This window comes from Physeter macrocephalus, chromosome 16 (genome assembly GCF_002837175.3).
Source record: "Physeter macrocephalus isolate SW-GA chromosome 16, ASM283717v5, whole genome shotgun sequence".
Lineage (NCBI taxonomy): Eukaryota > Metazoa > Chordata > Mammalia > Artiodactyla > Physeteridae > Physeter > Physeter macrocephalus.
The window spans coordinates 103437169-103450669 of record NC_041229.1 but is presented as its reverse complement, the minus strand read 5'-3'; the positions used below and the strand labels follow the sequence as shown (position 1 = coordinate 103450669).

The 13501-nt window shown below is 53.6% G+C and overlaps 1 protein-coding gene across 1 annotated transcript in view; it reads right to left on the bottom strand.

Annotated features, from left to right (window-relative positions):
• Positions 1-11052, bottom strand: part of SYT12 (synaptotagmin 12) — a 14475-nt gene extending 3423 nt beyond the window's left edge. Inside the window, exons 1-4 of the mRNA XM_028501642.1 lie at positions 10998-11052; positions 5713-5906; positions 3208-3600; positions 361-576 (exon numbers count right to left, since the gene is read on the bottom strand). Of these exons, the coding sequence (XP_028357443.1) occupies positions 361-576; positions 3208-3600; positions 5713-5906; positions 10998-11031 (837 nt within the window). The 5' untranslated portion in view covers positions 11032-11052. The remainder of the gene's footprint in view (positions 1-360; positions 577-3207; positions 3601-5712; positions 5907-10997) is intronic.
• Positions 11053-13501: the final 2449 nt, after the last annotated feature.

The window sequence follows — 13501 nt, the reverse complement described above, 5'->3', positions numbered from 1 at the left end:
GCAGCGGCCACGGCTCACGGGCCCAGCCGCTCCGCGGCATGTGGGATCCTCCCGGACCGGGGCACGAACCCGCGTCCCCTGCATCGGCAGGCGGACTCTCAACGACTGCGCCACCAGGGAAGCCCCAGGAGTAGAGCTTCTAAAGGTTTGGTGGTAGGAGCAAGTAGAAGGGCTGGAAACGGTGTTCAGGGTGCCTTTCATTTGCATGCAGTAAACTGAGTTTCCTTGAGTGTGGCTCAGCTCTTTCTCTAATCTCCTAAAGATGTTGGTGTTCGGGCTTTTGCGAGGACAGTGGATTCCCTCCTCTAAAGTGTACGCATATCACGCTGTTCTCAGGCACAGGCAGGTGGGCGGGCTTACCTTGTTCTGGTCCTGTAGGTAGAGCCAGCCGCCGAAGGGCTGCAGTGGGAGGTCAAGCACAGAAAGCTTCAGCTCCACCACCCCTGTGCTCACATTCCGCTCATCTTCATCGATGCCAAACACAGAAAACCGCAGGCTCTTCTCCTCCAGGGCTGCAGGGTCCAGGGGGATGGAGAACTTCTCGTCGAAGAAGATGGAGTAGGCGTTCCTCTGGATCTGCAGAGAGAAAGAGCAGTGGAAGGAGGTCCAAAGCTGGGGAGGAGGTGGCAGCCAGATGCCTGCGAGGCCATGGGAGGGAGTGAGCGCTGGATGGGGAGTCCGGAGACCTGGGCTAGCGGCCTGGCTCTGCTGTCCCCACACTGCAATGCCAGTCCTTCCTTTGGTGGCTCAGCCCTGATGATATAAAAGCCCCCTGTCCTCTTCTCAGTGGTGGCCAATCTAGTGGCCTGGCATTTGAAGCTTCCACAAGCTGACCCCAGCTAATTCCCATCCTCTGTGCCCATGGGTCCACAGAACCCTTGCAATGTGCCGGCTGAGCTGGCCATCTTTCTTGCACGTGTTCAAGTCCAGCCCTGGGCCAGGCGTGCAGTGAGTAGGGATTACTGTCTGTGAAGTTGAGAGTCACTGACGTCCCGTCCCTCATGGGGCCTGGCCTAGGACTCTCTGAACGTTATGGACCGATGGAGTGACGAGGCAAGGCTGGGCAGACTCTGTTTCTAAGCCTACTAGTCCTGCCTGGTGGGCGCCACTGGCCTCTTCCCAGGAAGCCGTGGGCGGGCCCTCTGGGAAGGTACACTTGTGGGCACTGATCCCCCTTCCGTGGGGGGCTGCTTTGGTCACTGCCTGGTGATATTTTAAGAGAGGAGCTCTCATCCCTGGCACCTCGCCTGATGCCGGGGGGCTGCCCAACCTGCGGGCAGCCACCCACTCACTGGGATTGGCTGGGCTGTGATGCTAAGAAGCCTGTATTCTTGGGAATAAATCTGTCGGCACCTCCAGGTGCCCTGAGCTGGGCTGTTCGGTCACCGTCTGGGCTGGAGAAGCCTCTTCTTACCTTGCGCCCTGGGAGCTACATCCCCTACCCAATCACCTGCTTGAGAACCAAGGGCAACCCTTCCTTCATGGGATAAAGCCCACCTCCTGATCCTGACCCTGACATTCAGGCTTTTCACCATCTTTGGCCCTAAATTCCTTCCTCTGGCCAGATTAGCCCCTTGACTGTCCCCTGCCCATAGGAGCGCAGGCTCCCTGACGATCCATTCTCTGTACGTTGCACTTTGTGAGCACGTGGAGACCCCTGGGGTGGAGTCCTGGATCTCCTGCTCACTTGCTGGGGCTGTCGTGGGCAAAGCACTTTCCTGAGCCTCAGTTTCCTCATCTGTAAGATGCCCTCAATCCATCCCCCGTCACTGGGGCTAATGAGAGGGTCGCAGATGTGTTGGGCTCTGTGAACCAGGTTCTCAGCATACATCAGGCCGTGGTGGCTGCTGTCAACGTGCTGCCTCAAGGGATGTGTCCAGAACCGCCCAGGTCCTCCAGGCAGCTGAGGCCACGGGCAGCGTGGATCTGGGCTCGACAGGAACACTTCATGGTCCTGACAGATGACGGTCCATTGAGCGCTTACCAAGGACTGGGCTGAGGACTTTGCATTTCCTGAAGCGCCATGACGCCCACTCGACAGATGGGAAAACTGAGTCACAGAGTGCTGAAGTGACTCACCCAAGGTCACACTTCTAGGAAGCAGGGAACCAGGATTTGAACCCAGGCAATCAGGCTCCAGGGTCCTGCTCCTAACCACCCACTGGACTGCCTCCCCGAAGCTGGCCTCCCCTTCTCGGCCCCACATACGCCCTGGTGGTTGGTTCTAGACCCTCCTAGAGTGAGGGGGGCAGGGTGGGGCAGGAGAGGAATGACAGTCTCCACCTCTGAGGAGCAGCCAATTTTCAGCACAGGAAACAGGCCTGGACGCGGGTGGGTCTCTGAGGAGCCAGAGCCACTTGACCTCAGGGTCCTCCTGCTCTGGTCAGAGCCCGTGCTGGGCTGACCTCGCCCGCGGGTGCTGGGCAGCAGGGTGTCTCAAGTAGACCTCTTTCTCTCTCAGCAAGTGGGGGCGGATCACGGAGGGGTATCCTGCGGGGGGTGCTGGGTCCCTCTCCTTGCCCCTCCCGGCTTATTCTGCACCCTCCCCCCTGCTTTCGGCCCCAGGGGCTGACCTCCACGGGCTGCATCAACAGGCTCCCTAGGCCTCTGGCTTCCGGTGGGGTCAGCCAGTAGGGGTCACTGGAGGGAAACCAGAGGTTGGAGGGAGGTCGGGGTGCTTATTCCTCCAGGTCCTCCTCTGCAGGATCGCTGCAAGCAGATGGCGCCTCTTGACCAAAGGGCACAGCGCCTATCACGGTGGCCCTCTGCACACACTGGTCTCTAGGTAACCTCACGTTCCCCTCATCCCCTCAGGCCAGGGTGCCACGCCATCCCTGAGGTCGCCCCCCACACAGCATTATAACAGTCCTGTTATTAAGCTGTCCCCAAATTAGCCAACAGGAGCTTGTCATCCCTTCCCTGCCAGGTCCCCAAGTTGACACAAGTGACAAATGGTCAATTACCACACACTGGATTCATGTGGCAGGACTGCTGAGAACTGCACACAATGGGAGCCCGCAGGTGGAGGCCTCAAACTCCCAGTTCTGTCCTCGCTATAGCCAGCACCTTCCGCTCTGGGATCAGCATCCAAATCTGCTCTCTAGCGCCCTCCTCAGATTCTGCCTGGCCCTGCACCCCTGCCCGCCTGGGCAGGACTCATGAGAGCCCAGGGCACGCGGCTGCCCCGCCCTCCCAGCCCCCACTTACCCGGGAAATGCCCACGATCTGCTCGTCCGGCAGCAGGCTGACGCGCATGAAGCAGGACTCGAAGCTGGCTTCCTCCCGCTCCAGGAGGTCCTTGCCCTGCAGCACAGCCACGTGGAGGGTGTGGGAGGCGGCATCGTAGTCCATGCTCACCTCCACCTGGCCCAGCGTGAAGTCCTGACCGAAGGTGTTGCTCACGGAGGAGATGGAGTTCAGGGAGTCGGCCGACTGGGATTTTCGGAGGGTCCCGTAGGGGGCCAGGTCCAGCTCACGGCCCATCAGCTCCAGGGGTCCCAGCTCGCTGATGCTCTCAAAGGTGTCCTCAATGCTGAGGCTGCCTTTGTGACTGGGTGGCCCCCTAGTGCTGGCCTGCTGGGCATTCCAGGCAGCCACTCTCTGGGGGGTGAGAAAAAGGGACATGGGAGCATCGAAAGGGCAACAGGCATGGTCTTGAAGAGACAGCAAAGAGATATGGTAAGCCCCATTCATGCAAGGCACCTCCAAGTTCCCCTTGCGCAAAAACAGGGCATGCCTTAGTTAGGAAGGTCCTTCTTCATTGTTATTTCATGTCAGTTTTCTCTCCCTAACCAGGAGGTAAGAGAGCTTTTTCTCAAAATGTTTATTTATATGGACTGAGTTTCATACATAAAGATGTTCACTGCAGTGATGTTTATAAAAAGGAAAAATAGTTAGCAATCTAAGTGTCCAGCAGAAGGGGAACACGTAAGAAAACTAGAGTACAGATACTCAATACAAGACAGAGCAGCCTCAAAGGAAGTTTACAAAAATGTCTACCACATGAGAAAGTTTTCATGTTGGATAACACTAACTCTAATATTCAAATTTTTCTTTTCTCTCAATTGACCTTGGGATTTGAGAAAACAAAAACCCTTGTACAGTAAGCATCTCCCACGTTGGTACATCGTCTTCATTACCATAATTTTTAATGGTCCACTTAATTTGCCATTGAGTGGATCGCCATAGTTTATTTCACTATTCCCCTACTGTTGGACATTTATATTGTTTTTAATTTTTCACAAATATAAACAATGCAGCATTGAATACCTTTCTTTTTTTTTTTTTTTTTTTTTTGGCCGCGCTGCGCGGCATGCGCTATCCTAGCTCCCTAACTAGGGAACGAACCCGTGCCCCCTGCAGTGGAAGTGCAGTGTCTTAACCACTGGACTGCCAGGTAAATCCCTTGAATAGCTTTCTTAAGATCTTGGCTTAGAGGACATAGTCCTTTTTCTTTTTTCAGTCTTTTTATTTTTTATTTTTGGCTGTGTTGGGTCTTCGTTGCTGCGCGCGGGCTTTCTCTAGTTGCTGCGAGTGGGGGTTACTCTTCGTTGCGGTGTGTGGGCTTCTCTTCGCAGTGGCTTCTCTTGTTGTGGAGCACGGGCTTTAGACACGTGGTTTCAGTCGTTGTGGCACATGGGCTCAGTAGTTGTGGCTCTCGGGCTCTAGAGCGCAGGCAGTAGTTGTGGCGCACGGGCTTAGTTGTTCCGCGGCACGTGGGATCTTCTCAGACCGGGGATCGAATCCGTGTCCCCTGCATTGGCAGGCAGATTCTTAACCACTGCGCCACCGGGGAAGTCCCGAGGACATAGTCCTTTTGAAAGCTTTTGATACACGTTTCCAAAATGCTCTTTGGAAAAGTTGTTCCAATTTACAGTCCCTCCAACTGAGCAAGAGATAATTCCTTCCAAAACCCCAAATGAGCAAGCATGTGGGACCTTTATCTGGTAACAGATTCTGGCTGTGCTCTCTGGAACTCTACATGATGTTAGAAACATTCTCTGCCAGTGTTAAGTGATGAAGCATTTAGCAATATATAGAGAGCCCTAAAAATGTTTATACTCCCTGATACAGTAATTTCACATCTGGCATTCATTCAAAGTACGTAATCCCAAATGAAGACAAAGTTTTACATGTAAACCATTTACTGCATTATTTATAGTGGCATTTAGTAAATCATGGCACATACATAAAAAGGAATCTTAGGCAGCCATTAAAATAATGTTTACAATCAACAATATGAGAAAGTGCTTCCGTTTTAAGTGAGATGAAAAGGGTAGGGTATAAACTTCTATGTAGAAATGACACCCATTGGTTAAAAACTATGCATGGGAAAAAGACCGGGGGGAGGGGCCTAGATTTAAAATATCGGAAAGAAATAAATCAAAATGTTAATAGTTTGAAGACAGTTCACAATTGCTTGCCTCTGGGTGGTGACATTTGGGGAGGTTTTTCTTCTTATTTTTATTTTCCTGTATTTTTCACAGGATGGTGTTTTAAATTGAAAGCATTCATTCATTCGCCAAGTAGTCATGGATTACCTAGCACTGGGCTATGTTGGAGATGTGGAGGAGGACAAGGGTCCCTGTTCACAGGAGGAAATTAACCAGGAGGGAGTGAGCGGGGGGAGGGAGTGGGGGCCAGTTCTGAGAGTGGACGGCTGGGGCGTGGGGTGTACGGTCCCGTGTGCGCCCATGAGAACAGAAGCCTCACCTTCTGCCGGGCCTCTGCGTAGTTCTCACCATACTTCTGCTGAAGGTACCTGTAGTCGTAGTTTGGGAACGGGGAGGGGCTGGGGAAGCTCCCCGACGTCCAGAGCTTCCACAGGCTCACAGCTGCAATTCCCAGCAGTGCCAGGGCCCCGGCAGCATAGACACCCACTTCCCAGTCAGGGGGGCTCTTGATGGCTGCAAGGCAAGAGCAGAGCAGCCTCTCGTTAATGGGCACTAGGAGCCCTCAGCTGTTGCACATTCCCACCCAGCGAGCCAGTAGTTCAGCACTGACTTGCTTAATCACTGAAAAAATATTTATTGAGTGTCTACTATGTCAGGTTCTGTGCTGGGTGCTGGGGATCCAGTGTTGAACAAGCTATACACCCTCTGATACCTGCTTTTAGCTCCTTTCCACAAAAATACACATTACTATCAGGAGCGACACTTGGGTAGAGCAGATGAAGAGCTGTGAACAATGGTTAAATATTCCTTAGGCTTTAAACAGGTAGGGTTTTTGTTTTTGTCTTTTTTTGGTGGTACGCGGGCCTCTCACCGCCGTGGCCTCTCCCGTTGCGGAGCACAGGCTCCGGACGCGCAGGCCCAGCGGCCATGGCTCACGGGCCCAGCCGCTCCGCGGCACGTGGGATCTTCCCGGACCGGGGCACGAACCCGTGTCCCCTGCATCGGCAGGTGGACTCTCATCCACTGCGCCACCAGGGAAGCCCAGGTCTTTTTTTTATTTTTTATTTTTTTAAATTTATTTTATTTTTGGCTGCACTGGGTCTTTGTTGCTGCACGCAGGCTTTCTCCAGTTGAGGCGAGCGGGGGCTACTCTTCGTTGCAGCGCACGGGCTTCTCATTGTGGTGGCTTCTCTGGTTGCAGAGCACGGGCTCTAGGCACGCAGGCTCAGTAGTTGTGGCTCACGGGCTTAGTTGCTCTGCGGCATGTGGGACCTTCCCGGACGAGGGCTCAATCCGATGTCCCCTGCTTTGGCAGGCGGATTCTTAACCACTGTGCCACCAGGGGAGCCCCAGATGGGGTTTTTCTTGCCTCTTTGAGTTCTCGGGGGCTACTCTTCGTTGCAGCGCACAGGCTTCTCATTGTGGTGGCTTCTCTGGTTGCAGAGCACGGGCTCTAGGCACGCAGGCTCAGTAGTTGTGGCTCACGGGCTTAGTTGCTCTGCGGCATGTGGGACCTTCCCGGACGAGGGCTCAATCCGATGTCCCCTGCTTTGGCAGGCGGATTCTTAACCACTGTGCCACCAGGGAAGCCCCAGATGGGGTTTTTCTTGCCTCTTTGAGTTCTCTCTACCTTCAGAGGACTTCTGCTTCCAGATAATCAATGCAGCCTGTTGGGATCTGAGGAAAGTGGAAGGGAACTTGGGGGAGGAAAAGAAATGACCCCCTTTTTGCCTCAAACCTCATCTAAAACAATCCAATGTCCATCAATTGATGAATGGGAAAATAAAATGTAATACATCCATACAATGGAATATTATTCAGCAATAAAAAGGAATGAAATGATACATGTTATAACATGGATGACCCTTGAAAACATCGAGCTAAGTGAAAGAAGCCAGTGCCCCAAGACCATATGTTGTATGATTCTATTTCTATGAAATGTCCAAAAGAGGCAAATCTATACAGACAGAAAGTAGATTAGTGATTGTCAGGGGCTGCCAGGGGTTGGGGGGAGTAGGGGGAAATGTGGAGTATGGGGTTTATTTTTGGGGTGACGAATATATTCTAAAAGTTGATTGTGCTGATGGTTGCACAATATACTGAAGCCCACTGAATTGTACACTTTGAGTGAATTTATGGCATGTGAGTTTTATCTTGATAAAGCTGTTACCAAAAAACAAACAAACAGGGCTTCCCTGGTGGCGCAGTGGTTGAGAGTCGGCCTGCCGATGCAGGGGACGCGGGTTCGTGCCCTGGTCCGGGAAGATCCCACGTGCCGCGGAGCCGCTGGGCCCGTGAGCCATGGCCGCTGAGCCCGCGCGTCCGGAGCCTGTGCTCCGCAAAAGGGAGAGGCCACAACAGTGAGAGGCCCGCGTACCGGAAAACAAACAAACAAACAAAAAAACTCAGCCAGAATAAGAGGTGGCTGTAGGCTGGGCAGGGCTTGGGGACAAATCCAGATGCTCAAATGCGTTTTGTCCTCTGATGTTTCAATAACCTCACTTATCTGAGCCTCACTGTCCCCAAACAGTAATTAACTACCCCCTCAACTGTGTTGGGTAAGTCCTAGCACAGAGCTTGGCCCACGGCAGAACCATAAATGTTAAGTCACTCTTCTGGGAAACCTGGCCCTGCATTCCCCAAAGAAGCCAATGAGACAGTAGGATTCGTTTTGCAGAAGATCGCACTGTTGGCAAATATAATTCTCTAAACCATTCTCAGTGTTGCCTCTATACTCGATTCAAATGGGGAAACTGAGACACCCAAGACCTTACCCAAGGTCACAGAGCCAAGAAGGGGTGGCCCTGGGATCCCAACACTGGCAGCCAGACTCCAGGGCAAGCAGGGGTAAAAACCACTGCCCCACCGGGCCTCCACCCAGCACGGTTCCCTAGCAGCGGGGCGGAGAGACGTGGGGAGGGTGTTTCAGGGTGGAGATTTCTCATCACACAGCCACTGAGCACCTACCGTGTGTGAGCAGCCTGCGGAGCGGGTCAGCCCCAGGCGCAGCTCCTGTCCTTAATAAGTGGCTCAGAGTCTAGGGGGTGGGGTGGGCAGATAAATAGACAAAAGAGTGATGGGGGTCGTGATGAGCACAGCCCAGGAGGGCTTCCCAAAGAGGGATGCCTAAGCTGGGATATGCAGGAGTAGCAGGAAGTGTGCCGGCCAAGGCACCAGGCGCTAGGAGTTTAGGGAAGGAGGAGGCGGGTGTGCAAAGCTCAGAGCATTCAGAGCACCCAGTGAGAGAGAGGGAAGGGGGCATTTGGGGATGGAGGGGCCGCTGCCACTGCTTATAGACCAACCCGAATGAACTTTTTGGCCAGCCCAATATTTATGGGCTCAAGGCCACAGGGGTGAGAAATGGAGAGCGTGGTGCAGGTGCCTGGGCTCCCTGAGGCCACCTCCCCTCCCTGGCTCCAGTCTCCTCATCCAGAAAGAGGAGATGACACCAAAAACATCCCCATCCAGTGGTTCTACCCCAAAGGAATTGATTCTAAGGGAAAAATCCCAACAAGTTTTATGTCTGGGGTGAGTCATCGAGTCTGTATTTATAACAGCAGAAATCTGGAAACAGCCTGAAGGTCCGAGCAAGGGTGCCGGTGGCGCTGTCTCAGGAGGGGCTGTCACTGGGCTTTGAGAATGACAGTTGAGGTCATCAGGGTGTCACTGTGGCGATGCAGAGAATCGTTTCAGGCATTGTCAAGAGGAAAAAAACAAAACAAAACCAATCCCCAACATGGTATAAGCACATGATTTTGATGTAAAAATCACGCAGCGTATGGGCAAGGGCTGGGCGCACCAGGGAGGGATGGGAAGAGCCAGAGGTGCGGATGGGGGGACAGCGAGCAAACCTGTTTACTCCTGACTTCTGTTGCGAGAATGTAATTTGTGGGATAAATAAAACCACAACGAAGAGCTACCGGGGGCCCAGGGCCAAGACCCGGCCAGGCTCTCAGGAAGTCCTGGGAGTCTGGCAAATAGGGGATGGGATGGGAACGTACCTGGTGCCTGGAGAGTGAAGTGCATGTGCGGGGGGCTCCCACCTAGACACACACACAGCCCCAGCCAGCTCACAGGGGCTTGGGTGCTGCCAGGGGGCGGGCCAGGGCCCGGGCACAGAGTCCACATAGGCGATGGGCACAGCAAAGTGGCAAAGCAGCGCCAGGCGCCCCTGAGAGTGAGGATCCGGGGGCTGAGGGCCTGAAGCCAGCACCCTGGCTGGCATAAAAGGGGGGCAGGGCCAGGGACACGAAAGGAAAAACCCCAGCAAGCTGACATGAAATGATGACAGTTAATGCTCGTTTATTTATCATTTTATTGCGTACCAGCCTCTGGAAGGTATGAGAAGAATTCCCCAGGGAAGTGAGGCCTGAGCTGAGACCAGAAATGAGGAAGGAGGAATCTTAGTAATAATTGTTCCCTTACTATTTTCTATTCGCCAGGCTCTGTTCCAAACACTTCATGTATACTAACCCACTGAGTCCTCAGAACCACCCTGTGAGGAAGGTTCTATTATTATCCCCATTTTACAGATGATGAAGCTGAGAGATAGAGGAGCTATTCGCTGCCAGACAATCTGGCTCCAGATCTGTGCTCAAAATCTCCACACCAGTCTCAAGGCCTTAGCCAGGCAGAGGCAGTAAGTACCCCAGGGGAAGAGAACAGCATGTGCAAAGGCCCGGAGGTCGGGGAGAGCTGTGTTCACACTGTTGGGCACTTCACACATGTTAGCTCGTTGAATCTTCCCAGCAGTCCCTGAGGCAGGCTGCATTGCCCCCATTTTACAGATGAGTAAGTGGAGGCTCAGAGAGGTTTCATCACTTACTGATGGCCACGCCAGGGCCTGGACCAAGACCTGTGAGCCTGCAGGTGAAAAGTGAAAATTTCTGGCTGGGAGTTGGGAAAGGTGGTTCCCCCTTGTACATCCTTCAGCTCAGCCCTGGGCTGGCTGGGGTCTGAGCTAGGGGAGGAGCTGGAGTGACGGGGCGCACCGGCCTGGGAGTCAGGAGACCTGGGTCCATGTCCTGACCCTGTTACTTACTTAGTCACTGCCCCTTTCCTTTGCTGAGCCTGCCTTCTCCCATCTGTAAATGGGGAGGGGAACATAAGGAGAAAAGATGGCGAGTGTACTTCAGTTCTGACACCATCCATCGTCAGCTGGAGTGTGTCTGGTGTCTTGAGGCCGGTCCCAAGCTCAGTGCCTGCAGGGGCACACACGAGGAGAAGGTGGGAGCTGCCATCCCTGGACTGGGAGACCTCTGAGTTTAATGTCCTGTGGATCTAACATCGACCTTCCTGGGTTTCCTCGCCTTTGGCTCCAGGAATGGCCCCAGGGGAGTGGATTCCGCATGACAGGCTTGACCTTAGGGAGCAGCAGCACATGGGCCTCCTGGGGGATCCCCTCAAGTCCTTCCACTGGAGCAGAAAGACGAAGAGACCTCAGACTGGCCCCAGCCCGGCGTCCCCAAGGCTGTGTGATCTTGGGCAACTCACTGACAGTCCTTACCAGTAAAACAGGGCCGTTACCGGTGTCCCACTGACATCCCCCACCCCAGGCCCGGTGGGAGGGTCCTGTGAGATGGCACGTTTGCCGCGGGGACTCACCGCTCAGGTGGTATTCTGCCACGTCCACGGCCATGACGCCCACCGCAGGGGCTGAGACTGGAAGGGAGAGGAGAGTCAGTGGAGGGGGCTTCAGGGGGTCATCAACCCCCCGCTATGGCCCAGGTGCCCGTCATCCAGCTCACACTCAGGTGGAGGGGGCCTGGGCAAAAGTAGCGTTTTTTTTATTCCTTCATTTTTATATTTTGGCCGTGCTGCGTGGCATGCAGGATCTTAGTTCCCCGACCAAGGATCGAACCTGGGCCCTCCTCAGTGGAAGTGTGGAGTCCTAACCACTGGACCGTCAGGGAAGTCCCTAAAATAGCATTTTTTAAAAATGGTGTTTAAAGCTCTTTTCAAGCACTCTGAGACCTCATTTCAGGGTTGCCAAACCCCAAAACACAAGACACCCAGTGAAACGTGAATTTCGGATTCGTTTGTAGTAGAAGTATGTCCAAATATCGCATGGGATGTGCTTATACCAAAATATTATTCACTGTTTATCTGAAGCTCAAAAGTTGCTGGCATCCCGTATTTGTATTTGCTAAATCTGGCAACCCTGCTTCACTTCCATCCCACCAACAACAGGCTGACCAGCAGCAACTCTGTTACTCCTCAGAGCGGCCCCTCAGGGTGTTCCCTAAGGCTGACTTCAAATGCTTTTGTTTAAATTGGACCCGAAATGCTGCATTTCTACAATATTCTATTATCAGTTTTTTCTCTGCTTGGGATGGTTTCCTCCCCACCCTCCCCTCCCAAGTTTTATAAACCACTGAAGGTTTGAGAGGTTTGAAGGTTTAAGTTGTTCTAGAAAGGTCTAGAAGCTCATACAAGCCATTACCTGCCCAGGCAACTGCTTACGGTTTTATTATTGTTGCTAAGAAGTAAACTGGCTCCCAGACATGTTCTAAATGGGGCAGGGGGTTGAAAAAGGGAGGCTAGGATGAGCTGTATGGATCTCAGCTCAAGGGACACGGAGGACAGGATGGCCCCCACCCTAACCTCTGAGTTCCCTCATGGTTCAGAGAGGTGGTTATAAACAGGTAAGATGGGGTACACGGGGTGGTGGCGGGGGAGACCTGCAGTGTCCGTCCACCCAAGGGCAACTGCTTTTCTGTTCCCACGGGTATGCCAATCCAGCCTGGCTGGATCTTCTGAAAAGCCAGATACCAGTATTTTTTAACGTGCAGTTTCTTGATTTTTAAATGTTGCAACCAACTCACAAAAATGTAAACACCACTGGGTAGAGAGGAAAAGGGTCCTGGGTGGTGGCTAGCCCGTTTGCAACTCCTCGAAGGATTGTGTGGGCTCCTTTTGGGACTGGGGTCAAATCAGGGGGTGAGCATTTTCTAGAATCCTGGGGTTCTCCCCAGTTTGTAGCTCGGGAGTCAAGAAGCTGCGGTGCCTTGATCCAGACAGGGTTATCCAGCACATGTGGGAGTGCTGTAGGTCCCAGGACAGGAGGCCTCGAGAAGCAGGGCGGAACAGGGCCCTGGGGCAAAGCCCTGCCAGGTGCACAGACAGCTCCTTGCTCCCAGCTCCCCTGATGATGCACCCACTCCCACAGTGAGATGTGGGTTGTCATGGTGATGGGAGAGAGGCGCTAACCTGGACCGGCTTCACCCATGCTAATTCAAGTGGAAGCTCACTGCTGGGACCTGGGCTGGAGATCATGATAAGGACCTTGCTAAGCACCCCTTACACCCAAGCCCTAAGCACTTTGCCTGTATATTACCTCATATATTACCTACCTCTAACAGCCCCTTGAGGTAGGTGCTATTACTATATCTCTGGTTTGCAGAAGAGAGTCATGAGGCAAGGAGGTAAAGTCATTTGCCCCAGGCTACACAGCTAAGAAACTGTTCAACCCAGGCCCTGTGGTTCCACGCTCCCTAACCCCTGTGCCTTACTGCAGGGGGGGCATATGGTTTCAAAAGTTGCCTGAGAACCCGCAGGCCAAATTAGGCACTGTGTACGAGCCCAGGGTGGCCCTACTTCGTGGCAGAAGGGAGTCTGGATACACCAAAACACACATGTTAACATGAACACACATGTCCCAGTCTGCCTCTGCCTTGCTGGGAATCTGAGCATGCCATCGGCTTTCTTTCCTGCTTCCCTGGCACAGGCTGACTTCCTGCACGGAGACAGCCCATGCCAGCAGCACGCTAGAGTGGATGGGCTGGTACACCCCTGCGGCAAGTTCCTGTGGTTGGGGACAGAACCCCATATCTGCTGTATCAGACCTCTGGCTGTCGAGGGGCTCCCATCTCTCCAAGGCTGGTCCAGCTCAGACCCCAGACTCCCACACTACCCACCTTTCCCCCTCCCCTCATCACAACACCCTGGGAGCTGCGCTTTCAGTGAAGGTGTGAATGACTCTAGGCTCACCCAGGCCAGAAGGTCCTGCAGATGTGCCCTGGGAACGGGAGAAGCCAAAGCACATCTGCCTGAGAGGGAATAGAGAACTTGGGGGAGACGTCGAGGTTCCTGGGATGGGGCGGCAGCCT